This window comes from Panthera onca, chromosome A2 (genome assembly GCF_046562875.1).
Source record: "Panthera onca isolate mPanOnc1 chromosome A2, mPanOnc1 haplotype 2, whole genome shotgun sequence".
NCBI lineage: Eukaryota > Metazoa > Chordata > Mammalia > Carnivora > Felidae > Panthera > Panthera onca.
In genome coordinates, this window is record NC_138340.1 from 101,104,323 (window position 1) to 101,131,081 (window position 26,759).

Consider the following 26,759-nt stretch of genomic DNA (forward strand, 5'->3'; position numbering starts at 1 on the left):
AGGTAGACCAGCAGGAAAGAGCTACTTCACTGCCTTGCGGTGGTTTTGGAAGGTATTAAAGTGATCTCTTTCTCCACTGTGGAGTTCTCCCTCATTCTTTGGGAGACTGCGTCACTGGGGATCTCTCATCCCAAGTTCTTTTAAAGCCAGCCAGGTCTCTTCTGTGGGGGTGGGGGTGGGTGTGGAACTCCCCCTCCTCTCACCCAGCCTATTCCCAAAGGAACAACTCCAGTGTCTCTCAGCTGAGGTCACCTTACTCCCACCAGAAAGCCCTCTTATTGACTGGGTTATGCTGCCTCTCTTGCCCTTGTGGCCCTCATCCTGTCCACAGGGTACACTCAGGCATCGTTTATCCTGACAAACTCCAAGAATGAAAGTTCTTTCCAACAGATGCTCCTCTCACTTCTCAGCCTTCAGAACAACCAAGCTGGCCTTTAGAGTTTTCAGGCATGGCTCAGACAACAGACCATCATGTTCTCTACCTGTGTCTCTGTTCCAGCTTGCACAGATCAAGCCCTCCATGGACAACAGCACTCTCAGATCTCTCCTAGGGAATTAGGAGTAAGACTTTCTGGACATGAATTTCTCCAAAGAAATCTCTCTCAGATTCTTCAGTTTCAAGCCCCTTTCAGGAGGGTTTGGGGTCTTTAGTCTACAAAATCTATTCTAGCCCTGCACGGTGGTAGCATCTCACTTTGGAATGTGGGAGCAATCATCACCTATTATTCTGTCCCAGTCTAGTGGGGCTTTAGCTAGTTACTAGAAATGACAAATTCATTTTTAACATCTTATTACTCAAAGAAACATGTTGTATGAGCATGGATAAATCCTGAAACAGAAACAGAGAAATGAAAACAGTTGTGCATGGTGGGAATATATGAATTTCAAGACATTTCCTTCAATACTGTTTTCACAATATTTTAAAATTTTTGAGTTGGAATGGAAGCATTCATATAGTTGTGTAATTTTTCATCATGCATTCCTTTTATCATGATTTAATAAATAATGAGGGGAACAATGATGACTTTAACGTATCCCACCCTCAAGGAATTAATAAACTATATAAATATATTGCAATATAATAGGTAATAGAATTATTACAGTATATAATTGTGTGTGTGTGTGTGTGTGTGTGTGTGTGTGTGTGTGTAGAGCCAGAGGATCTAACCTAGGCACAGTAGACAAGGTGCTAAGGAGTTTGGAAAGATAGACATTACTTCCAGCTATGGGAGACTTCAAAGCGGAACTGAGTGATATATTTTGTGGGATGAATAGAATTTAATTTTTCTAATTCTTGGAGAAGGACATGCCAGAAAAAAAAAAAAAGGAACAAAGGTGTATTCCTGGGCGGTGGATTGTGGAATTCCTCAGTTCTTGTCTTCTCAAAGAAAAGAATTCGGTTGAGAGACCCGTTAGAGAGAAAGAGAGTTAAAGTAGCAAAGGTCTTCTATGTAGCAGAAATACACTCCGAAGACAGAGGAGAGGGCTGACCCAAAGGTAGGGGTGCAGCATGCTGAGTTTCTCATTGTGTTCTTTTATGGGGTTTATTTGGTCTCCTCCCTCTCATCTTATTATTATCACTCCATCTTGGGTCTGCCTTGGTTTCCTCCTCTCCGACCTTTCTGGTAAGTCTGTGTTAGTCATCTTCCCATGAGTGTAAGCGTAACCCACGTTGGGGGCCCAAACCACATTGCACATGGTATTATAATGATATCATTACCGCCTCAGAATTACTAGTGCACATAGTCTTTCATAAGTGTGCATGCTCCGAAGTTGGGGAAGTCCCTGTAGCCAGTATCTTCTGCTTATCAGTCTGTGCTAGGCCAAAAAAGGGGTTGGTCTAAGGGAACTGGGGCAGCCTCTTGGCAGAGATGGGGTAGTCCCTGGCATTTGTCCCTCTGTTATCTTCCTTTCTCCCCTTCTGCTCATGTGTATCTAACTGCTTACGCTAGCAGGCATGTTACAGGAAAAGTGCTATATAAAAATAATTAGGCACAATTCAGTAGGGCTAGAGCTACTAGCTCTAAGAGATCAAATGGGAAAAACATATTGGGCCAGAATGGGGACAACTTCATGGTGATAACATTCCTTTTAATATCCCAGAAGCTTTCATGCATGTTACATGGAAAGGAGTATCCACTATTATATGTAATTTGTTAACCTTTAAATCATTAGTACATATTTTACTTCATTTATACAACTAACATATTGAAAATACATGAATTTAATAAGCTAGATTTCCTCAAACTCGAAAACATTGCAAACTGAATACTTCTTCTCAAGTATACAGTAGCAGATATTTCTTTAATGTTTTTCACAAGAAGAAAAAATACACTCCACTCTTCAATGACTATAAAACTGACTGATAACAAAAGTTACAAAAGGGTTAGACCTTAGGAAGTAGATTTTTTCATCATTTCTATCCTGATTCTAATTCTGATTCTCTTTATGCTTTTGGTTTCCTACCTCTTGCATTTCTTCCTGGGGTTGCAATTATACTTAATAAGAAAGTCAGGCTTAGCTTCTCAAATAAGCTGCTGATGGTCCAAGATTTTGAACATGAGAATCAAATTAATCATCCATTTAAATGTTTTATAGTCACTCATCATACATTACATCAGAAACATTCCAAATTATTGGCTTAGACCTATCAGATATGCTTTGGTTTTTCTGTGACCTGGTCTTTTGCTCAAAATTACACTGGTTCTGAATGCATCATCTTCATAATTAGATATATGTCTAACTTTCAGTGATGGTTCTGGGAATCTTTTTCTCATCTTACTACCAAGAGAAGTGTGCCTTTACGACTGCTTTGGGCTTTGTCTGGTTTAGGTAATTCTAAAATTAATTTGATCCATTGAAAACACAAATGTTCTTTCTCATCGACAGTTAAGACTTACAGTATTGATGTCTTAACTGTGGGCTGAGGAGTTTGGATGTTGGTCTGCAGGGACCATGAACCAATGAAGAGTTCCACATAAGAGAGTCACTTGAGATGTGCTTCAGGAAGATCAATCTAGCTACACAGAGGACAGGGTTTAAAGGAAAAAGGTAGGGACAGAGGCCAGTTGGGAGACTACTGTCTGGGTGAGCAGTAATTAAGACCAAAACTAGGGCAATGGCTGTGGGAGCAGAGAGACGAGCAGAATTTAGCCTAATCATCTGTTTCAAAAGCCCAAATGTGATTTTCTCAAATCCCATCCAAGGAGGGGAAGAGACCAGGCAGTGAGGTGGCCTGTGTTTCACTAGAATTAACAGTGCTGCTCTGATAGTATTTTGCTGGCTACTGCTTTCATGCTTCCATGCTCATCAGAAGGGACAAGCCAAGTTTCTTAGTTCTGTCTCCTGTAACAAATCACCATAGGTTGCATGGCTTACAAACAACAGAAATGTGTTTCTCACAGTTCGGGAGGCTGGAAGTCTGAGATCAGAGTACCAGTGTGGTCAAGTTCTGATGAGGACCCTCTTCTAGATTTCAGAGTGCTGACTTCATTGTGTCCACACATGGCAGAGAAGGAGTGTGAGAGCTCTCTGGGGTCCCTTTTGTAAGGGCATTACTTCCATTCGTGAGGGCTCCACTCTCATGACCTTATCTCACAAAGGCCCCATCTCCTATTGTCACCACATAGGTGTTAGGATTCCACTATATCGATTTTAGGGGGGACACACACATTCATTCCTTAATACCAAGTTACCCACAAATGAAACAGAGACCCTGTGAAGAATCAGTTAGCCAAGCAGGAAATGTTAGCACCACTCATGTTGCAGTAAATGTCCTAGAATGGCTTCAGTTCCTGAAGCATTTAGTATGCTGCTTAAACTTTATTATTTCTGCCTTAATCCCATGGGTACAGGATTATGATGTATCTGCCTATCATTATGGAATTTAGCATCCTAATTCCTCCAACTATACTCTTTACAATAATATTCATTGTTTTTTTTTCTCATTAAAAAATCTTTACATTTTTATTTCAGAAAACATAGAAAAGTATATAATAAAGAAAATAATGATCACTTTTAAGCCTATCACACAGAAAAATCTACCAATGAAATGTTGGCATAATTCCTTCCAGCCTTCAAAAAATAAGGTTAGAATTATTATGTTTACTCCATTCGGTACTATTTTATTCCTATAACAGTACACCATGAGTGTTTCCTCTATCTTTAAATGTTTTTCTAAAACAGGGTTTAACAGACTAATCCAAACTGCCACCTGTTTCTATAAATAATGTTTTCTTGTAACATAGCCACACCCCTTTGTTTATGTACTATCACAGCTATTTTTGCCCTGCAATGACAGAATGGAGTAGTTGTGATAGAGACAGAGTAACCTAAAAAGCTGAAAATATTTATTGTCTTGCCCTTTACAAAAAAAAAAAAAAAAAATTGCCAACTCCTGTTTTCAAAGATTATTTTAATAACACTTAGAATTAGGTTAAGTGGCTTTTCCATTTGATAAGTGCTTGGGCCAATAGTTAGAAGCACAATGCTGGGGCCACGTTGTCCGGGTTCATATCCTCGAGGACTCCACCACTTAAGAGATATCTTGGGGCAATTTGTTGCCTCCATTGTCTCATTTGTAACAGGGAAAAAAATAACAGTATCATCCTCATTATGAGGAAGATGTGATAGAGTCCATGGTGCACCTCCTAGATGTCCTCCTTCAGTAATAAATGACTTAGTCCTTGGGCTGCTGGGAGAGTTGCCAGGAGATGTCCTTCAGCAGCCAGCTGTGTTTGGGGACTGTTTGCTGGAGAAAATTGCCTCATTCAAAGCGACACTTCCTTCAAGGGACAGGTCACATCAATGACATATCCACATCAGTGAGGTGGTATAAAGTCCTGAGTCCCTTGTCCCAATTCAAGACAACTCCGGAGGGCCAATCCAGTTTCAAAGTTTCTCATGGATTGGCTGAGGCCTTTGTTGGTATTGGATCACAGCTCAAATTTTCCCTCTGCATAGTCCTGCATCTTCTTTCTTCCTGCCATGGGTGCTGATCCCAACACTTCTTCACAAGTATATCCTACATCCTAATCTCCATCTTGAAATATGGTTCCAGAGCACCTAACCTGAGACAGTGTTAAATGAGCCTTGTGTTGTAGAGCATCTGGTACGTGGTATATGCCATATAGTTGTTTGTTATCAAACAAAGAATTCTGGAAGAAAGTAAAAGGGAAGTACAAGATCAAGAAGAAAAAAATAGAATAATATAAAGTTTCTCACAATTAAAGAATAGCTTAGTCACAAAAATTTTAAATGAATGATTGTAAGAAACTCTAACATCTTTAAATTTCATCAAATACATTTAAAGTGTGATGTAACAATTTTATTTATAAGTATTAAAAATGTACTATAAATCATATCCTTGAAGCTATGTAAGTTTATTATGACATTGTTAGCTATAACCCCCCAAAATATACAAATAAGTATACTGATTTACACACTGATTTGGGAGTATACTTGAATACTTTTTGAAGACCACTAGTTTAAGATCTCTCACATTGGGACACCTGGGTGGGTTTGTCGGTTAAGCCTCTGGCTCTTGATCAAGGCTCAAGTCATGATCTCACAGTTCAAGAGATGGAGGTGGCTGGGTGCTGACAGCACATAGCCTGCTTGAGGTCCTCTCAGGTACAGACTGATTTTGTGCATGTGCAAATAAAGGGAGCTGGGATTAGCCAGTCACAGACTCCACAGCATGTTCCAATAGTAACTGAATTCCTTCTAAGGGCAGCCGTAAATAAGAAGGAAATCTGGGGCACCTGGGTGGCTCAGTCGGTTAAGCCTCCAACTTCGGCTCAGGTCTTGATCTCACAGTCCATGAGTTCAAGCCCCACATTGAGCTCTGTCCTGACAGCTCAGAGCCTGGAGCCTGCTTCAGATTCTGTGTCTCCTTCTCTCTCTGCCCCTCCCCCATTCATTCCCGTGTCTCTCTCTCTCTCTCTCTCAAAAATAAATAAATATTAAAAAAAATTTTTTTAAAAAGAAGGAAATCAGCAGTTCTTCAGCTGTTGTCCTTTGTTGGTTTAAAACCACAACAAACAAATCCTATCCTGGATCGCCACACCATATGTAAAGGAGCTTAGAAGGATATCTTATTAATGACACAGAAGTTCAAATTAAAAAACAAAACAAAAAAACCATGAGACTGAACTATAGCAACTCTGGCATCCATTACAAAATGCACGTTTGATAGAAACAACTAGTGTAACCTTAGAGCAGTCTGTTAAGTTCTCTGACACATTATAATCTTCAAAAAATACAATGCACTCTCCCACTCAGTAAATATTTTTGAATGCATATTATATAGCAGGAGCTATAGGAAATCCAAAGTTCTACACTACTCACAAGGAAATGCCATCTGCCATTTTCCATATGGCAGGAAGGGAGAAGAGGAAGTGAATGGCAAGAAGCTTCTCTTCCAAGGGACTCAGTCCAGTTTTACTAACAAGGAACACCGTTTGGTGAAGAAGGAGAATTGATTTCCAAGTAGAATGTGAAAAGTGTCACTTATTCCTATTAGGATTTTAGAGTGCAAGAAACTGGTGGCAACACACTTTCACAAAAGCTTAGATGGAAAAGGAAGGAGAGAAAAATATATTAGCTGGAGGAGAGTGTAGAGAAAGGTATTGTTTTAGGATGTATTCAACAAATTTTTATTGAGCACATGCCCTATGTTTTAGGCTCTAGAGATTAAGTAGAAAATAAAATAGATAGTGTCCCTGGGTATCAGGAAATAGGCTAAGCCACTATAACAAAACAGATCTAAACAAACAGTAATTTTTAAGAGAACACAGTTTATTTTCTCTTGTGTAATGGTCCAGAAATCTATGGTTGATCCAAGGGAGGGGGTACCTCTGTTTTCCGAATTAGGCTGGGACCTAGAGGAAGGGGACAGTTTTGTCTTCCATAATACTTGGCCTCCATTTCTATAGGATGTTTATTTTTTCCTATTTTCCAGACAGCTGGAAGGGAGAAAAGGAATGTAGATGTCAAGCAGCTTCTCTTTTAAGGGACATAATCCATTTCTACTTACATCTCTTTGGTCACAAATTTTTTTTTTAATGGTTATTATTCATTTTTGAGAGAGACAGAGTGTGAGGGGGAGAGAGGGACACAGAATCCGAAGCACACTCCAGGCTCCAAGCTGTCAGCACATGAGATCATGACCTGAGCTGAAGCTGGAGGACCAACCAACTGAGCCACCAAGGTGCCCCCACAATTTTTTGATATAACCACACTTAGCTGAAAGGGAGGCCAAGGAATTCTTCTCTTTAATTAGGTCACCGAGTGCCTTGCTAACATTTGGGGGGGGGGGGAGGTATAACAGAATGAAAACTGGTGATGTCGAGCATATATTCTGGAAGCAGAAGACAACTATAGGCAAATAATGAGCAGTTTTGGTGGTGTGGTGACATGAAGACCTGAGAGGAGTGAATTCAGGGGAAAACAGGAAAATACAGGATTAGAGAGAGCCAGTATGGCCTTCACCTTTGAGGAGAAAAATGGGAGTGACTTGAACACATGTTGAAAGTAAAACAAAACAAAACAAAAACCCAGTAGAAATAGGGACACACAGAAAAGAAGAAAATTGTCCCAGAAGAGGAGAAACATCTAGTCCCTCCTCTTCCTTTGTGTCAACTAGAAGAAGGAAAGAATGGGAGTGAATGATGGTGTTGGGGGAAGGAGAGAGAAAATAGTAGAAGGCTGTGGGAAATTCCTACCAAATACCTTAAATTCTCTTTCTGAAGTAGGAAGCAACATCATCTCCTGACCATGAGGGGAGATGTTTTCCTTGGCTATGAATATGGTAGCAGTGGATAAGGAAGAGACTTGTATTGATCTGGTGTTTTGGGTCCAGGGCCTAAACCATTGAGAAGATTGGCAAGGTAGTGTTTGAGGTGATGAATCTTGTGGTATCCCCCCACAGCAGTACAGTACTTTCTCCAGCCTCCACTTCTCCAACAGCAGGAATGAAAAGGAGCCTCAGACCACTTCAGGCAATACTCCTCCCAAACTCATCCTCTTGCCAAAACGATCTGCCTTGAAGATCATGGGGATTAAGCTCATTTTGCTATCTGTGCCAATCACTACAAGCCCCAAACCACCCATTTTTAAGCATGGTTGCCAGATATCTTGAGGAAGCCTGTGTCAGATTTGTGACACTTGTGGCTGCACCATTCACTCAGTTATGGGAACCAGAAACCTAGAACCCTCTCTGTCCCTCACTCATCTTAGTCAACCCTCAAGCTCCGTTCATTCCATCTTCTAAATATTCCCCACACTTCTCTCCATTCCCACTCTCCATATCACTGGTAGTATGGATTACCATAATCTCTCGTGGGGATACTTATCCTACCCTTTCCTCTTCTCCTGGAAAAACCATCATACCACTTGCCTAGTTAAAAACATTCAATACTGCATCATTGTCTTTAGGAGACCCACTACCGTGGTTTCCAAATGCCTTTCTGATACAGCATCTTAATCTCTCCCCACTTCCTCTGCTCATCCATCCATACTTGACTGCTTCCCCATTGAGATGCCATCCCTCCTCAACTTTCACTCTTCCTCTGCCCTAAAAGGCTCTTCTCTTCCAACCCCCTCCTCTCCGTTCCCTTCCCCATCTAATTCCCCCAGTCTCACCCTAGGGGTCCTCAGGGAAGCCTTCCTGACCTCCCTACACTAAGGAGGCGCCCCTTCGATGGAGCACGGTATTAGCCTTACAAGGCATCCCTGTTTTCTTCCAGGACCACTTCTTTTTTGTTCACTTCAGTTCCCTAGCATTCCAGGACGGTGCTAGGTACACAAGGTCACTCAAGAGGTGTTTGTAGAATGAGTAAATTAATGAATAAATCGTGAACCAAACACCCTGGAGTTTCCACTACATGTGTGGCCTGCATAAATTGTTAATGTAAATTTAACTGATCAAATGAGCTAAAGTGTGTGTAGTACTTGGGAAATTTCCTCTCCGAGAGTCGTCCAGGTAAGCTTGCCGGCTTTACCTCTCGCAGGCCGCAGGGGCGGCGCCTCCGGGGGCGCAGGGGAGCGCTAGAGCGGAAGGCGGGGCCTCCTGGGCAGTGGCCCCGCCCCAGGGCGGGGCTATTCCGGGGCGACGAAGGGCGGGGCTCACGGGCGGGGAACTATCCTTCCGAGGCCGAGGCACATCCGCGTGTGCCTGAGGCGCGGTGGTGGGGTCGTGGGTCCCAGCCGGGTGGCCTAGGTTACTGACCGCGCCGCCGCGGCCGCCATCTTGCCCGCGCCCGGACTCCCGCGGCGGGAGGGGCGGTGACCAAGCCGGAAGTGGCTGTGCGGTGGCCGCGCTGCCTCATCAGGTCAGTGAGCGCGGCTCGGGCCGCGCGTCTCAGCACCCCCGACGGAGGCCCGGGTAGTGGGCTCGGGAGTGCCGGGGCCGCCGCGAGGGGCCCGGGAAAGCCCGGTTGAAAGGCCCGGGCGGGGGCGGACCCGGGGGCCATCTCGGAGCCGAGGCGCAGGGCGTCGCGTTCCGCGCTGCGGGATAACCGCGCCGGGCGGCCGGCGGGGCCTAGCTGGGAGCCTCGGAGCTGCAGGAGGCCTCGGGGCGCGCTCGGACCTCGTCGGGGACGCTGGGGCCGCGCTGCGGTCAGCCGCGCGGCGAGTTCGTGCGGAACCGCGTCCTCGCGTTGGACGGGCGGCTCAGCCAGGTGTCTAGAGCGTGGGAGTGGCCCTCAGATTCCTGATTTACCCGGAATAGCAAGAGCCTCGCTTTGGCTGTACTTTATTAAATACTTCCCAAAGGGCCTGTCACCCGGTTGGTTAGCTGTGTTCTGTGCTTGTATGAGTAGTGAAAATTCCGTAAGAGGATGAATAAAACCTTTCACGTGTGCCACGAGCAGTGCTAAAATGATTTGCAGATGCCTGCATTACAGGCCCTTTGTATAACTATATTTTAAGGGAAATTTGTGTAGTGCATCTCCTTGAAGATGGTGAGGGTGAGAACTTCCTGAAACTGCTGCTGTTATTTGTTATGGTAAGAAAAGTAGAAGACAACAAAAGGATGTGAGAGGGTAGTTGGATACTTTGTACACTTAGTATTATGGATCTTCACTGTCCAGTAGCCACACAGAGTTGAGATGTGCTCTAAGTGTATGATAAAATACCCATCGGATTTACAGGACTTGACACCCCCCCTCCCAAACAGACAAAAAAAAATTGAATAGTTTTTTACTTTGATTGCATGTTGGAAAGGGATTTTTTTTTTATATGTTGGGGAGAATAAAATATTTCATCTCCTTATACTTTTTCAGTGTGGCTACTAGAAACTTAAATCCTGTGGCTAACACTGTATTTCTGTCGGATAGTGCTGTTACAGATGTTCTGGTGAGGAATACAGGATCGGCATGGCTTTCCTGTGCTCAAAACCATTGAGGGGAAGTGAACGCTTGTAAAACTTGAAGGTGAAGATGTTAACATAAGCTGTAATTATTGCAGATTTCACCCCTTCCACTCCCACTTTTCAGTGTTTCCAACACTTGAAAACATTAACTTCAGGGTTGTTGAAGAAAATCATAGTGATACTAACAGCTGTGTGATATGAAGAACTCAGTTTGTCACAACTTTGTGACATGAAGGTAGGGTGTGTTCTATCTCTTACAGTCTTGGTGTATTAACAGACTTGTTAGTGTTTAGCCAGTGCGTGGCTGGAGGTCCCCTGACTCCAGGTTTAGTTTTCTTTGCTCTTCACCTTATTCCTAGTCATCTACGTTCATGAGCCAGGATCCATCTATACCATGTGTTGGATTGTAAAAAAAACATTTTTCTTAAAAGGGTGTTTATGGGTATATCTCTAGGTTGTTAATACAACCTATGCAGTCACATATGACCCGTTGTTTAGAAGGGCTGGCACTTGGTTTAATGTTCTTTGTCACCACCTTGAAATTCTTAATAATTTTTCAGTAAGAGGGCCTTGTTATTTTCATGTTGCACTAGGCCCTGCAAATGATGTAGTTGATTTTTTTCTTATACAGTAATCTGGGATGGGAGTTGGGAGGTTTTGGACAAAAACCAAAACGTCTGGTCTTCACTTTACTCCAGTGTGAAATGACAGGGGTTTGCCAGTCTAACTCTCAAGTTTTGTACAAAAATTACTGTAATCAGATTTTATGGATATGAAACATTTTATGGATATAAACGTTGTACATGCATACTTACATCAGAAGAAATGCTGATGGTCCTCCCTTGAGAGTCATGCAAATCAGAGTTTTTTAAATTATAGTAACGCTTTCTATTTTGTGTGTTTCTTTTAATTTTTTTTTTTAATGTTTACTTATTTTTGAGAGAGACAGAGTGCGAGTGGGGGAGGGGCAGAGAGAGAGGGAGACACAGAATCCAAAGCAGGCTTCAGGCTCTGAGCTGTCAACATGGAGTCTGATGTGGGGCTGGAACTCATAAACTGCTAGTTCATGAACTGAGCCAAAGTTGGATGCTTAAGTAACTGAGCCACCCAGGCACCCTCTGTGTTTTTTAAGGTGGATTTTTCAGTTTGTCACCAAGTTTTACAGATCATCCATGTAAAGAATATGATTATGGGATGGAAGCCCAGATTGAAAGTGTGCTTAATAGAAGCACACTTTGAAAGTCCTATTGATAAGATAGGAAGATAGGCTAGATCTCCAGATACCTCCAGTTAAGAGGTTTCCTCTGTCCGTACAGGCATGAGCGTGAACCCTTGCTTGGTAGTATCTGTTCCGGCTTTCTGTTGTCTTACCTATGTCCTACTGCAGCTACGTCCTACTACATCCTAACTTCAGCTGTAGAACGCAGGCATTATTAGACCTTTATTAGTCTGCTTGGGCTGCCATAACCAAAGCCCCTAGACTAGATGGCTTAAACAACAGAAATTTATTTTCTTACAGTGCTCACAGGTTGGAGTCTGAAATCAGGGTGCCAGGTCTAGTTTTGGTGAGAGTTCTTTTCTTGGCTCACAGATAGCTGCCTTCTCACTGTGTCCTTCTTACTGTGTCCTCACTGTGTCTTCACATGGTAGGGAGAGACTGTGTCTTCACATGGTAGGGAGAGAGCTCTATAGCTCTCTCTTCTTGTAAGGGCACCAGTTCTGTCAGTTTAGCACTCTACCCTTATGACCTCATTTCACTCTGATCACCCCCCTTAAAGGCTCTCTCTAATTCTATCATATTGGGGATTAGGGCTTCAGTATGAATTTGGGGGAGAGGGCACAATTTAGTCCATAGCAATCAGAGAGTTTATCTGTCCCTGTTTACTACCATGTTAGCATTTAGAACAGTGTCTAGCACATACACTATGCCCAATAAATATTTATAGAATAAATGAAAGGTATTAGAATGATCCTTTCTTAGGATCATTGTGGCTCACTGTGGGCTCTTGCCCATCATTGGAACCAGTTATGACAGTGGGCACTTTGCTCTTGCCTGGAGCCAGTCTCTACTAGGAAGAGTATAGGTAGAAGCATGAGGAGATTGGTAAAACTTGGATATAACAGTGTGGGAAATGTCAGATGGAGCATTTAACAAATGCATTCATTTAACAAATAATTGTTAAGTATCTACTAAGTGCCTGGCACTGGGCTGGGTATCAGAGGTACAAATAGAAAGCAAAAGGTACTTTTCTTGCTCTTATGGAGCTTATAATTTAGTAGGAGAGACAGGGTGATTTAAAGGGAAGGAATACTATTCACTGAGAGTACATAACTAAGTAACCTGACAGACTGGGGAGGGGATAGAGGATGTTTGATGTCAACCATGACGGTTGAGAGATGGTCAAGTAGGTGTTAACTTGACCAAGAAGGGGGGGAAGAATGTTCTAACAAGAGGGAAGGGCATTTGCAAGAGTGGTGATGGGGGGGTGATGAGGGGAGGGGACAGAGGGAGGTTATAATCTAGGAACTGAAAAGAAGACCATGTCGCCAGAACACAGCAAGGAGGAAAATGGTGTGCCTTGAGGCCAAAGCAGTAGGTAGAGGCCAAAAGATTTAGGACTTTATAGGTTATATTGAAGATTTTGGAACTCTGTACTGAGAACAATTGGAAACCATTAGAGGGTTTTAAGCAGAGATTGTATAACCTGGTTAAGTTTGCATTTTAGAAAGGTCCCTGTGATACTACATAAAGATGAATTTCATAAAGGCCTGAGTATACAGATAAGTAAAAGAATTGCAGAATCAGCACCATAGGCCAGACATGTTGTATACCTTAATTTCTGTGGAAACTGTCCTTAAGCTGTGAAACTTGGCAGCCTGAGTGGAGGAGAGAAGAATAAGGGTTGATCAAGGTTAGGGGAAGGCAAGCCTAAAGTGGCAAGGAAATGAAGAAATTGAGGGTCTGTCTAGTAAGAATATAATTGAAATGATTGATATTGAGCTTCAGAACCCGAAGAAAGGAAATAAGCCAGTATAAGTATTCTTAGTGGATTTTCCATTTAAATTGTATGAGTCTGTTGAATTCTGGACTAATAGTTCCTGACTAAAAGTTTTACAAGATCAAAAAGTAAAGCAAGTATGTTTGAGCTGAATTTCTTTAGTTTATCTATATTAGGAGTCTGTGCCAGGTTCTCTATCTGGAAGGGGATGAATGAACGAACCATAGCTTTACCTTTTAAAAACTGACACTATAGGGGCACCTGGGTGGCTCAGTTGGTTAAGCATTGGACTCTTGGTTTCAGCTCAGGTCATGATCTCATGGTTTGTGAGTTGGAACCCTAGAGCTCTGCGCTAAAAGCACGAAGCTTGCTTAGGATTCTCTGTCTCCCTCTCTCTGCTCCTCCCCCTCCAAGAATAAGTAAAAGTTAAAAACAAAATGAAACAAAACAAAACCTATTAAAAAAAAAAAAACTGAGAACATGGTTGTGCAGATACCATTTGCCATAAAGGTACTAAATGTCTTTGTTCCTTTTTTTTTTTTTTTTATGTTTATTCATTTTTGAAAGACAGAGCACAAGCAGGGGTGGGGTGGACCCAGAATCTGAAGGGGGACACAGAATCTGAAGCAGGCTCCAGGCTCTGAGCTGTCAGCACAGAGCCCGATGCGGGGCTCGAACTCACGAACCGTGAGATCATGACCTGAGCCGAAGTAGGATGCTCATCCGACTGAGCCACCCAGGCGCCCCATGTTCCTTTTTAATCCAGACTATAGCCTCTAGCCAGAATTGGTTAAAAACAGACATTTACATTTTTGTTAAGTAGCTTTTGTTTTTAAAATAACATTTTAACATAGTTATTTTTAGTTTGTGCTTAAATGACTGTCATATTTATCTTTTCAAAATCCCATGTCAATATTAATCAAAATGTATAGAATTGAAATCTGAAAGAGCCTTTAATGATCACTTAATTCAGTTTTTCTCAAATGCAGTGTGTACTGCTGGTTGTAAACAGGATGATTTTAGGTAAAACATAAGCATTTTTTAAAAATTCCAGTATAGTTAACATATTAAGCATTTTAATAGTTATACATTTCAATGTATATTAGAAAAATACATTTAGCATACCATGCCCATGATTCATGGATTTTATGATAGGTTAAAATAGATTTTGTGATTTTAAAAATAGTCAATGTAAATAAAAATATTAAATAAAAATAGATGGTATGTGAATGAAATTTGGCAAACACTAAACCAACTCTTTGGTTGTATAGACGAAAAAACAAAAGGACGCCCAGTCACAAAGGCCTTTCCCAGGCGTATAGCTAATATACGTCAGGGGTGGGAATAAAAGTCAGCTCTGCTCAATACATGCTGCTATTTATTCTGCCATATAGAGCTGCTTGTTATTGTTGAACCTTGAGAAAGAGACCTCTGTCTTTGTAGTGGCATTGTATTTTAAATCTTCATTGTCTATTATGCTGGCAACCTGTGGCTATTTATTAAAAATTAGTTAAAGGTAAATAAGATTTAAAAATTGTACTAGTCACATTTTTAGTGCTTGGTAGCCACATGTTGCTAATAGCTACCCTATTGGACAGCAGTATAGCTAGAGAACATTTCTGTCACTGTGGAAAGTTCTGTTGGATAGTGCTGCTCTAAACTGTTGCTTAAGAACATGATTCATAATTCTTTAAAGTTTTATCCCCTTCAAAGGGATGATGCTTATTAATTTGCTCACCATGCTGAAGTTATATTAATTCTGAGGTTAATGAAGTTAGTAGTCACAGTGCAATTAAAATACTTGATCATGGGGAAAAAGGCCAAAATGTAGTTCTCAGAATCTTACCACCTCATTTTATTGGGAGAAGTTCTTTTTCCTTATTTCTTCCTTCCTTCTTTCCTCCCCTTCCCCTTCCCTTCAAGCAGGGGAGAAGGGCAGGGGGACAGAGAGAATCCCAAGCAGGCTCCACACCCAGCATGGAGCCCAACATGGGGCTCAAGCCCACGATCCTGGGATCATGACCTGAGCCTAGATTAAGAGTCAGACACTCAACTGACTGAGTCACCCAGGCACCCTTCTTTTTCCCTCTTTAATTAATAAATATGATCATGAATTCCTAGCAGTTAGAAGAAATATATTGAGAAACAGAGTACCTATATAGAGAATTTCCTGACTTTCCAAATAGTTTATTCATCTTAGATTTGTATTTTGTTAACATTTTAAAACTTTTTATTTTTAAACAGATTTTCAGTGAATGGACCTGACTGGACTACTTGAGCACATCACTAAACATGAGCGGTACCAAACCTGATATATTGTGGGCACCACACCAAGTTGATAGATTTGTTGTGTGTGACTCAGAACTGAGCCTATATCATGTGGAATCTACTGTGAATTCAGAACTCAAAGCTGGATCTTTACGTTTATCTGAAGACTCTGCAGCTACATTACTATCAATAAATTCAGATACACCATATATGAAATGTGTTGCCTGGTATCTCAATTATGATCCTGAATGCCTCCTAGCAGTTGGACAAGCAAATGGTCGAGTTGTACTTACAAGTCTTGGTCAGGATCATAACTCAAAATTCAAAGATTTGATAGGAAAAGAATTTGTCCCAAAACATGCCCGACAATGCAATACCCTTGCATGGAATCCATTGGATAGTAACTGGCTTGCTGCTGGGCTAGATAAACATAGAGCTGATTTTTCGGTGCTGATTTGGGATATTTGCAGCAAATATACACCTGACATAGTTCCCATGGAGAAAGTGAGACTTTCAGCAGGTGAAACTGAAACAACATTATTGGTAACAAAACCTCTTTATGAATTGGGACAGAATGATGCTTGTCTGTCTCTTTGTTGGCTTCCACGAGACCAGAAACTTCTCCTTGCTGGTATGCATCGTAACCTAGCCATATTTGATCTTCGGAATACGAGCCAAAAGATGTTTGTAAATACAAAAGCTGTTCAGGGGGTGACAGTAGACCCATACTTCCACGATCGTGTTGCTTCCTTCTATGAAGGTCAGGTTGCAATATGGGATCTAAGGAAATTTGAGAAGCCAGTTTTGACTTTGACTGAGCAGCCAAAGCCCTTAACAAAAGTAGCATGGTGTCCAACTAGGACTGGTCTGCTTGCCACTTTGACAAGGGATAGTAATATTATTAGATTATATGATATGCAGCACACACCCACTCCCATTGGAGATGAAACTGAGCCCACAATAATTGAAAGAAGTGTGCAACCTTGTGACAATTACATTGCTTCCTTTGCTTGGCATCCAACAAGTCAAAATCGAATGATAGTTGTAACTCCCAACCGAACAATGTCAGATTTCACTGTTTTTGAAAGGATATCTCTTGCCTGGAGCCCAATAACATCTTTAATGTGGGCTTGTGGTCGTCATTTGTATGAATGTGCAGAAGAAGAAAATGATAATTCTTTAGAAAAAGATATAGCAACGAAGATGCGCCTTCGGGCTTTATCCAGGTATGGACTTGATACAGAACAGGTGTGGAGAAACCATATTTTAGCTGGAAATGAAGATCCACAGCTCAAGTCACTCTGGTATACTCTGCACTATATCCTTTTCATTGTGAATTTCATGAGCTGAATCAGGTAGAAATGTTCTGAAAGTTTGCTGAAAAGTCAGTCTTTAAATTTTATTCCGAATGTTTTATGTGCAAATACGAGTTACATAATGCTAAAATTACAGAGTAAAATTATTTAAAACTTGAGCTTGAAATACTGCTTTATAGATTGTAGAGAAAGAAGAAAAGTATATCTACGATAAAGTAGAACTATCACTGATGCCTATTATGAATTGGCTCCATATCAAAATAAATTCAGCTCTGACGTATTTTATTATACATCATCATTAGTATTTCCTATGCGTTTAAATACTTATGAAGCAGTATACAGAAGATATGGATCAGAAATCTCCAGGAAACAAAGGATCATTGGTTTATGCAGGAATTAAATCAATTGTAAAATCCTCTTTGGGTAAGAAAATTCAATTTTATTTTTTAAAGTTTTATAATTTTTGTACTCTATTTTCTACTTTTTCCTCGTTACTTCAGAATAGTGTGCATACGTACTTTGTTTTTTATTTTTTGTTGGGGGGGGTTCTGATTAGATATTTTAGTTGAGTTAAATGCATAATTGTTTTTATATCCAGAATTCTTTTTGGAGGGAGTCTTATTTCTTTCAAGTGATACTGTCTTTCTAAATCTGTTCATTTATCCCATGTTACTTTTTTGAAGACCCTGAGAGGTATTACATCCGATGACTTACAGGGTCATGGTGGTTGGTTTGGATTTTATCACAGTATTTTGCTTTTATAAAAACTAAATAAAAAGATGTATAATTGAAGGAGTTCCCTTTTAATTCTGCTGTCCAAACATTTTGTCTTAGCTATCTATGGCAAGATCTAAGTAACTATGTCAGGAAGTGTGGCCTTGCCTGAAGGAGCCTTACCTGAAAGAATCCTTGATAATTAAATTAATGTATGAATTAACACAGGGTTGAAATTGATCAACTATTTAAGAATAAGATAAAGATGACAAAAGAGCCAAACTTATCTTTTCGTTGAACCGTTGTTCTTACTGTTTTTATTGGAATTGAATTGTGCATTATACTATGATACTTCCCCCAACCTAGTATTCAGTATCTAGCTTTTGATGGCAGTCAAATTTGGGCCACAAAGTCAGGCTGCTCAAAAAGTAGTTTGTATTATTAGTCAAAGAGTGGCAATTCAAATAATAAGTTCAACTTGGTCTTTAATAGGGTTTTCATAAATACTGTACAAATAATACCAAATAAAATATTATTTTTTAATAAGAATAGGTTAAGCATTTAAACTGTTATATTATTAAAAAGAAGCTTAAAGGACTTTCATGTTACTTTGTTCCACATTGCTGAACATGCAATAGACTATTATCTGATCAGTTCCATTTTGGTATTTTCTCACTAGCTTTCCACCAAAAAAGTAACTTTTTAAATTTCTTTTTTTATTTAAAAAAAATTTTTTTTTAAATGTTTATTTTTTGAGAGGGAGATTGACAGAGTGTAAGCAGGGGAGGGGCAAAGAGAGAAGGAGACACAGAATCAGAAGGAGGCTCCAGGCTCTGAGCTGTCAGCACAGAGCCTGACATGGGGCTTGAACCCACGAAATGTGAGATCATGACCTGAGCCCAAGTTGGACGTTCAACTGACTGAGCCACCCATGCACCCCAAAAGTAACTTTTATTATAAATAAATTTATTATTGGGGTGCTGGGGTGGCTCAGTCAGTTAAGCATCTGACTTCGGCTCAGGTCATGATCTCACAGTTCGTGGGTTCGAGCCCTGTGTCAGGCTCTGTGCTGACAGCTCAGATTCTGTGTCTCCTTCTCTCTCTGCCCCTCCCCACTTGTGCTCTGTCTCTCAAAAATAAATGTAAAAAAATAAGTAAATTTATTATAAATAAAATGAGTCTACTTAGAAACTTCCATTTTTATTAATATAAATAAAAGGGCAGATAATACTATCATATCCCTGTAGATGCACCTGCGTACCACGGTTCATGACTTTAGAACTGCTGCTGCAAAGACTTAAACACCGAGTTTATAGAATTTTTAGTATTTTTGCTATATGGTAGGTGAGGGCACATTGCATTCTTAGTTATTCTGAGGTTTATTATTGTTGTTGTTGTTGTATTTTGACATATTTTAGGGAAAAAACTTACAAACTACCTCTGAGGAAAAGCAAGGGGAAAAATAGACCATCATTATATATTTCTGGTGAAGTAGAAACCGAATGTCTTGAATCAAAAATAGTCTTTACCCACATTAAAAAACTATATTGGAAAGAGTTCCTCATTGTTAGACTTTTAGCTTTTTCTTTGTTTTGGTTTTGATATTTTTGTTTTTACAGCCCCAAAGTAAAAAGTAGAGAAACAACTGTCAAAGATGGCACTTGTGGACTTCAGTTTTTTATCTGGCCGCACTTCTTTCTCTAATTGTATCCCTAATGATTCAACACATAGTCAGTCAACATACTGAAACTTCTTGCTCACAGTAATCTCATATACAAGTTTATTAGACCACACAGTGAAATTTTAACTTTGGTCACAAATAATAGATACTGAGTGCTCTATGAATTCGGCATCATGCTGACTGCTTTCCCCATGTTACTTTATGTAATTCTTACAATTACAGTATGAGGTAAACTTGTTTATTCAGCAAATGCTTATTATTTGCTTGTTATATGCCAAGAATTGTCCTTGGAATAATAAAGGCATAACTGTCAACAAGATAAGTCTCTTCCTTTGTAGAGACTGAACAAAGTAGATATTACCCCTATTCCTGGGAAGTTTACATTCTAATTCAGAATATGGACAAGTACATAGGCAATTTAACATAAGGAAGAACAAACAGTTAAGTATAGAAGAATGCTAGCCTGGCTGTAAGGATTGGAGAGGGTTCCCTGGAGGAGGTAACAGCGAAGACAAGGTCTAGACATGGAGCAGCATATGCAATTAACTCAGAGGAGAGGGACTGTAGCACATTTTAGTATTGCTGGAACAGAGTGTGAGAGAAAAAAAATGAGGAAAGAGTGCTGACTAGAAAGGTAAGCAGTGGGGCAGCTCAGGACTTAGAAATCATGGTAAGAATTTAGGGAGACTTACCCTGTAACAAGGGGAAGCAAGGAAAGATTTCAGAGTATTGACAAAATTAGATTTGTGTTTTAGAGCTGTCGCTATGTGTGGAATGAATTGGAAAGGATCAAACAGGAACCTCAGATAAAAGCTACAGTTATTAGGCAAGATATGAGGGTGTTCCTACCAAAGTTAGTGGCAGAGGAGTGAGAAATGTGGGTAAATTAGAGAGCATGACAAAATTTAATGATTGAGTAAAGGAGACGGAGGGGAAGGAAAAGTGAAAGCACACATATTTACCTTAGGAAACTAAGATAATGCTGGTACTAGTTGATTAGATAGGAATAACCTAAGAGTGCATTTGAGAAGAAAAAGTTCATTTTGGAGAAAGTTGAATTTGAGATAGCTAGGTGGAGCTGTGCAGTGGGCAAGAAATTTAGGGTAGGTTGAAGAAGTAAAGTCATCCATTTTAAATAATTCTTGACCACATGAAGGAGGATAAAAAGGGATACAATAAAAGCACAGCAGGTGAATCCAGAGTCATAGGAAGGTTTTTGTGTTGCTTTGTTTTTAACGTGGGATTGATTTAAGCAAGTTTAAATGCTAATGTGAGGAAACCCATGCAAAGAAGTGATGATGCAGAGAGAAGGGAGTGAAGAACAAAATTCCTAGGAATATGAAGGAATAGGATCCAGAGCACAGGTGAAAGATTAGCTTTAGACAGGATGTACACTTTCTCCATACTGCCAGAGGGAAAGGGGAAAGGTATGTAGGTTGTATAAGGTTGAATGACTGGAGGCTGATGAGTTTACCACGCAATGGCTCTCTTTTCTGTGTGGTAGGTTTGCTTGTTGAAAAGGAGCAGGAAGGTGGTAGAAGACATGGAGAAAAGGAGCCAGAGTTGTTTTGAGAAACACGAGAGGATTGTGGGGCAATTGTTTTAATCAGAAGATAAAATAAAGGACAGTATGGTGAGAGAATTAAGGGTACTGGCAAGAGAATGATTCATTTGTTGGTTTTGGGGAGGGAAATGACAGGAGACTGGTAAGTAAAAATAAGAGGGGCCAAGAGATTGTAAGGTTGAAAAATTTAGAAGAGAGATTTCTGAAAGGCGATGAGGTTGTGGTAGGAAAGTGGCTCTTTTCTTTCTTTCTTTTTTTTTTTTTTTTGTAACTTTCCTTTTAATGTTTATGAGAGAGAGAGAGAGAGAGAAAAAAAAAAACATGAGTGGGGGGTCGGGCAGAGAGAGAGGGAGACACAGAATCTGAAGCAGGTTCCGGGCTCTGAGCTGTCAGCATAGAGCCTGATGTGGAGCTCGAACTCACAAACTATGAGATCATGACCTGAGCTGAAGTCAGACACTTAAATGACTGAGCCACCCAGGCGCCCAAGAAAGTGGCTCTTTTGAAGGAGGATCAGTTTGGATGTGTTCACTAAAGGAGTGGGTAAAATCTTGGAGGCGTGAACCACTGGATATAAGGAAGCAAAGAGACAGACTGATTTATTGGACAGACTGAGTGTTGAAGTCAACCAGGATGAGAAGGCATGCTCTAAGGGAATGTCTTGTACAGTCTTGTGGAGCAGTGTTCATAATGTTAATTATAATTTCTTCCTTTTAAGATGGCAGAAAATTGTGTAATAAATACTGGTCAGCCTTCTATCCAATATGATGAAAATATTTTTCATACTTAAAGGGTAAATTCTGATCTATAGAACTTGTCTATTCAGAATTATTTTAACAGACAGAATAGCTAGGACTTAATGTTTTTAACAAAATGTTCTTATAAACACTTGATACTTTTACTGCTTTGTTATACAGATGTATAAATGCAACAAATTACTATCTGCAAATAGCATGGTGTCTGATTGCTTGGTGTAGTATTTGAAACCAATTTTTTAAAAGTGTTTTTTTTTCTTCCAAGATTTTATTTAAATTCAAGTTAACATATAGTGTAATAATATTGGTTTCAGGAGTACAGTTTAGTGATTCATCACTTACATACAGCACCAAGTGACCTCCTTAATGCCTATCACCCATTTAGCCCATCCCCTCCCACTCATCTCCCCTCTAGCAACCCCTAATTGTTTTCTATAGTTAAGAGTCTCTTACGGTTTGCTTCCCTCTTGTTTTTTTGTTTGCATTTTTTTGAGAGCAAGAGAGCACACGTGTGAGCAGTGTAAGGGCAAAAGGAGAGAGAGAGAGAGAGAGAGAAAGAATATCTCAAGCAGGCTCCACAGCCAGCATGGATCTCAATGCAAGGTTGGATCTCATGACCCGGAGACCATGACCTGAGCCAAAATTAACAGTCAGATGCTCAACTGACTGAGCTGTCCAGGTGCCCTCTCCCTCTCTATGTTTATCTTATTTTATTCTCCCTTCTCTTCCCCATGTTGATCTGTTTTGTTTCTTAAATTCCATATATGAGTGGAATCATACAGTATGTGTGTGTGTGTGTGTGTGTGTGTGTGCGCGTGTGCATGTGTGTGTGTGTGTTTTCCACGTCTTCTTTACCCATTCATCAGTCGAAGGACTTTGGGCTCTTTCTGTAATTTGGCTTGCTGTTGATGGTACTGCTATAAACATTGGGGTGCTTGTGCCTCTTCAGATCAGTATTTTTGTATCCTTTGGATAAATACCTACTAGTGCAATTGCTGAGTTGTAGGGTAGCTCTATCTTTAACTTTCTGAGGAACCTTCACACTGTTTTTTAGAGTGGCTGCACCAGTTTGCATTCCCACCAACAGTGTAAGGTGAATCCTTGCCAACATCTCTTGTTTCCTGGGTTTTTATTTTAGCCATTCTGACAGGTGTGAGGTGGTATCTCATTGTGGTTTTGATTTGTATTTCTCTGATGGTGAGTGATGGTGAGCATCTTTTCATGTGTCTGTTAGCCATTTGTATGTCGTCTTTAGAGAAACATCTCTTCGTGTCTTCTGCCCATTTCTGGTTTTTTTCTTAAATTTTTTTTTAATGTTTATTTTTGAGAGAGAGAGAGACAGAGCATGAGTGGGAGAAAGGCAGAGAGAGACGGAGACATAGAATCTGAACCAGGTTCCAGGCTCTGAGCTATTAGCACGGAGCCTGATGCGGGGCTTGAACCCATGAACTGTGAGATCATGACCTGAGCCGAAGTCAGATGCTTACCCAACTGAGCCACCCTGGTGCCCCGTCTTCTGCCTGTTTCTTAACTGTATTATTTATTTTTTGGATGTTGAGTTTGATAAGTTCTTTATAGATTTTGGATACTAACCCTTAATCAGATATGTTAGTTCTGTATATCTTCTCCCATTCCATAGGCTGCCTTTCAGTTTTGTTGAATGTTTCCTTCACTGTGCAGGTTTTTTTCTTGATGAAATTCACATAAGTCATGTTTGCTTTTGTTAACCTTGCCTCCAGAGATGTGTCTAGTCAGAAGTGCTACGGCTGAGGTCAAAGAGGTTGCTGCCTGTGTTCTTCTCTAGGATTTTGATGGTTTCCTGTCTCACATTTAGGTCTTTCATACATTTTGAGTTTACTTTTGTATATGGTGTAAGAAAGTGGTCCAGGTTCATTCTTCTGCGTGTTGCTGTCTAGTTTTCCCAACACCATTTGTTGAAGAGACTGTCTTTTCTCGATTGGGTATTCTTTCTACTTTGTTGAAGATGAATTGACTATATAGTTGTGGGTCCATTTCTGGGTGCTCTATTTTCTCCCATTGATCTTTGTGTCTGTTTTTGTGCCAGTACCATACTGTCTTGATGATTACAGCTTTGTAATATAGCTTGAAGTCTGGAATTGTGAGGTGTCTCACTTTGCTTTTCTTTTTCTACATTACTTTGGCTATTTGGGGTCTTTTCTGGTTCCATACAAATTTTAGAATTGTTTGTTCTAGCTCTGTGAAGAATGCTGGCATTGTTTTGATAGGGATTGCATTGAATGTATAGATTGCTTTGGGTAGTATAAACATATTAACAATATGTATGTATTGTATGTTTAATTTATTGTCAAATTGGCTAATATACAGTGTGTAAAGTGTGCTCTTGGTTTTTGGGGTAGATTCCCATGGTTCATACAACACCCAGTGCTCATCCCAACAAGTGTCCTCCTCAATGCCCATCACCTATTTTCCCCTCTCCCCCACTCCCCTACTCCCCCACTCCCCTACTCCCTCATCAGCTCTCAGATTGTTCTCTGTGTTTAAGAGTCTCTTATGGTTTGCCTCCCTTCCTATCTGTTTGTGACTATTTTTTTCCCCTTCCCTTCCCCCATGGTCTTCTGTTAAGTTTCTCAAGATCCACATATGAGTGAAAACATATGATAACTGTCTTTCTCTGACTTATTTCACTCAACATAACACCTTCCAGCTCTATCCCCATTGCTGAAAGTGGCATGATTTCATTCTTTCTCGTTGCCAAGTAATATTCCACTGTATATATAAACCACATCTTCTTTATCCATTCATCAGTTGATGGACATTTAGGCCCTTTCTGTAATTTGACTGTTGTTGAAAGCACTGCTATAAACATTGGGGTACTTGTGCCCCTGTCCGTGTGCACTCCTGTATCCTTTGGATAAATTCCTAGTATTGCTATTGCTGAGTTGTAGGGTAGTTCTGTTTTTAATTTTTGAGGAACCTCCACACTGTTTTCCAGAGCGACTGCACTAGTTCTCATTCCCACCACCAGTGCAAGAGGGTTCCGTTTCTCCACATCCTCACCAACATCTGTTGTTTCCTGAGTTGTTAATTTTAGCCACTCTGACAGGTATGAGGTGGTTGTCAGTGTGGTTTTGATTTGTATTTCCCTGATGATGAGTGATATTGAGCATCTTTTCATGTGTCTGTTGGCCATCTGGATGTCTTTGGAAAAATGTCTGTTCATGTCTTCTGCCTATTTCTTCACTGGATTATTTGTTTTTTGGGTGTTAAGTTCTTTATAGATTTTGGATACTAACCATTTATCCGATATGTCATTTGCAAATATCTGTTCTTCTAACCCATGAGCATGTTTTTCTATTTCTTTGTATCATCTTCAATTTTTAAAAATATTGTTCTATAGTTTTTGGAGTACACATTTTTTACCTCTTTGATTAGGTTTGTTCCCAGGTATCTTGTGGGTTTTAGTGCAATTATAAATGGGATTGATTCCTTGATTTCTCTTTCTGCTGCTTTATTATTGGTGTATAGAAAGGCAACTGATTTCTGTATGTTGATTTTATATCCTGCGACTTTGCTGAATTCATAGATCAGTTCTAGGAATTTTTTGGTGAAGTCTTTTGAGTTTTCCACATAGAGTATCAGGTTGCCTGTGAAGAGTGGAAGTTTGACTTCTTCCTTGCCAATTTGGATGCCTTTTATTTCTTGTTGCCTGATTGCTGAAGCTAGGACTTTCAGTACCAGTGGTGAGAGCAGACATCCCTGTTGTGTTCCTGACCTGAGGGGAAAAGCTCTCAGTTTTCCTCCATTGAGGATTTATTAGTTATGGGTCTTTCGTTTATGTCCTTTATGATGTTGAGGTATGTTCCTTCTATCCTTACTTTCTTGAGGGTTTTTAACAAAAAAGGATGTGCTTTTTCTGCATCTATTGAGGGAATCATATAGTTCTTATCCTTTTGTTTATTAATGTGGTATATCATGTTGATTGGTTTGTGGTTATTGAACCAGCCCTGCAGCACAGGAATAAATCCCACTTGATCATAGAAAATAATTCTTTTAATGTACTATTGGCTTTTATTTGCTAGTATCTTGTTGGAAATTTTTGCATCCATGTTCATCATGGGTATTGGTCTGTAATTCTCGTTTTTAGTGGGGTCTTTGTCTGGTTTTTGAATCGAGGTAATGTTGGCTTCATAGAATCAGTTTGGAAGTTTTCCTTCCTTTTTGTTTTTTTTGAATAGGTTCAAAAGAATAGGTATTAACTCTTCTTTAAATGTTTGGTAGAATTCCCCTGGAAAGCCATCTAGCCCTGGACCCTGGATTCAATTTCTTTACTGGTTATGGGTTTGTTCAAATTTTCTATTTCTTTCTGTTTCAGTTTTGGTAGTTTATATGTTTCTAGGAATTTATCCATTTCTTCCATATTGCCCACTTTGTTGGCATATAATTTTTCATAATATTCTCTTATAATTGTTTGTATTTTTGCAGTGTTGTTTGTGATACCTCTTCTTTCATTTGTGATTATATTTATTTGGGTCCTTTTTTTAATTAAAAAATTTTTTTAATGTTTTTATTTATTTTTGAGAGAGAGACAGAGACAGAGTGTGAGCTGGGGAGGGGCAGAAGGAGAAGGAGACACAGAATCTGAAGCACGCTCCAGGCTCTGAGCTGTCAGCACAGAGCCCGATGCAAGGCTCGAACTTGTGAACCACAAGATCATGACCTGGGCCGAAGTCAGACACTCAACCAACTGAGCCACCCAGGTGCTCTCTTTTTGATAAGTCTGGGTAGAGGGTTATCAGTTTTGTTAATTCTTCCAAAGATCCAGCTCCTAGTTTCATTGATCTATTTTGTTTTTGTTGTTGTTGTTGTTTCTGTATCATGTGTTTTTGCTCTAATCTTTATTATTTCCCTTCTGCTGGTTCTGGGCTTTATTTGCTGTTCTTTTTCCAACTTCTTTAGGTGTAAGGTTAGGTTTGTATTTGAGACCTCCTTCTTGAGGAAGGCCTGTATTGTATTCCCTCTTATGTCACCTTTGCTGCCTCCCAAAGGTTTTGGACTATTGTGTTTTTATTTTCATTGGCTTCCATGTATTTTTTAATTTCTTCTTTAAT

General features: G+C 40.1%; 1 protein-coding gene across 4 annotated transcripts in view; it reads left to right on the top strand.

The window, feature by feature from the left end:
* Positions 1-9,219: 9,219 nt before the first annotated feature.
* The window catches only part of MIOS (meiosis regulator for oocyte development), a 45,763-nt gene continuing 28,223 nt past the window's right edge, over positions 9,220-26,759 (top strand). The window contains exons 1-4 of one of the 4 annotated variants that reach the window (XM_060632551.2): positions 9,246-9,332; positions 10,338-10,433; positions 15,616-16,957; positions 17,280-17,378. In XM_060632551.2, the coding sequence (XP_060488534.1) occupies positions 15,664-16,957; positions 17,280-17,378 (1,393 nt within the window). In that variant the 5' untranslated portion in view covers positions 9,246-9,332; positions 10,338-10,433; positions 15,616-15,663. The other 3 variants (XM_060632550.2, XM_060632554.3, XM_060632552.2) reach the window with 3 other exon arrangements.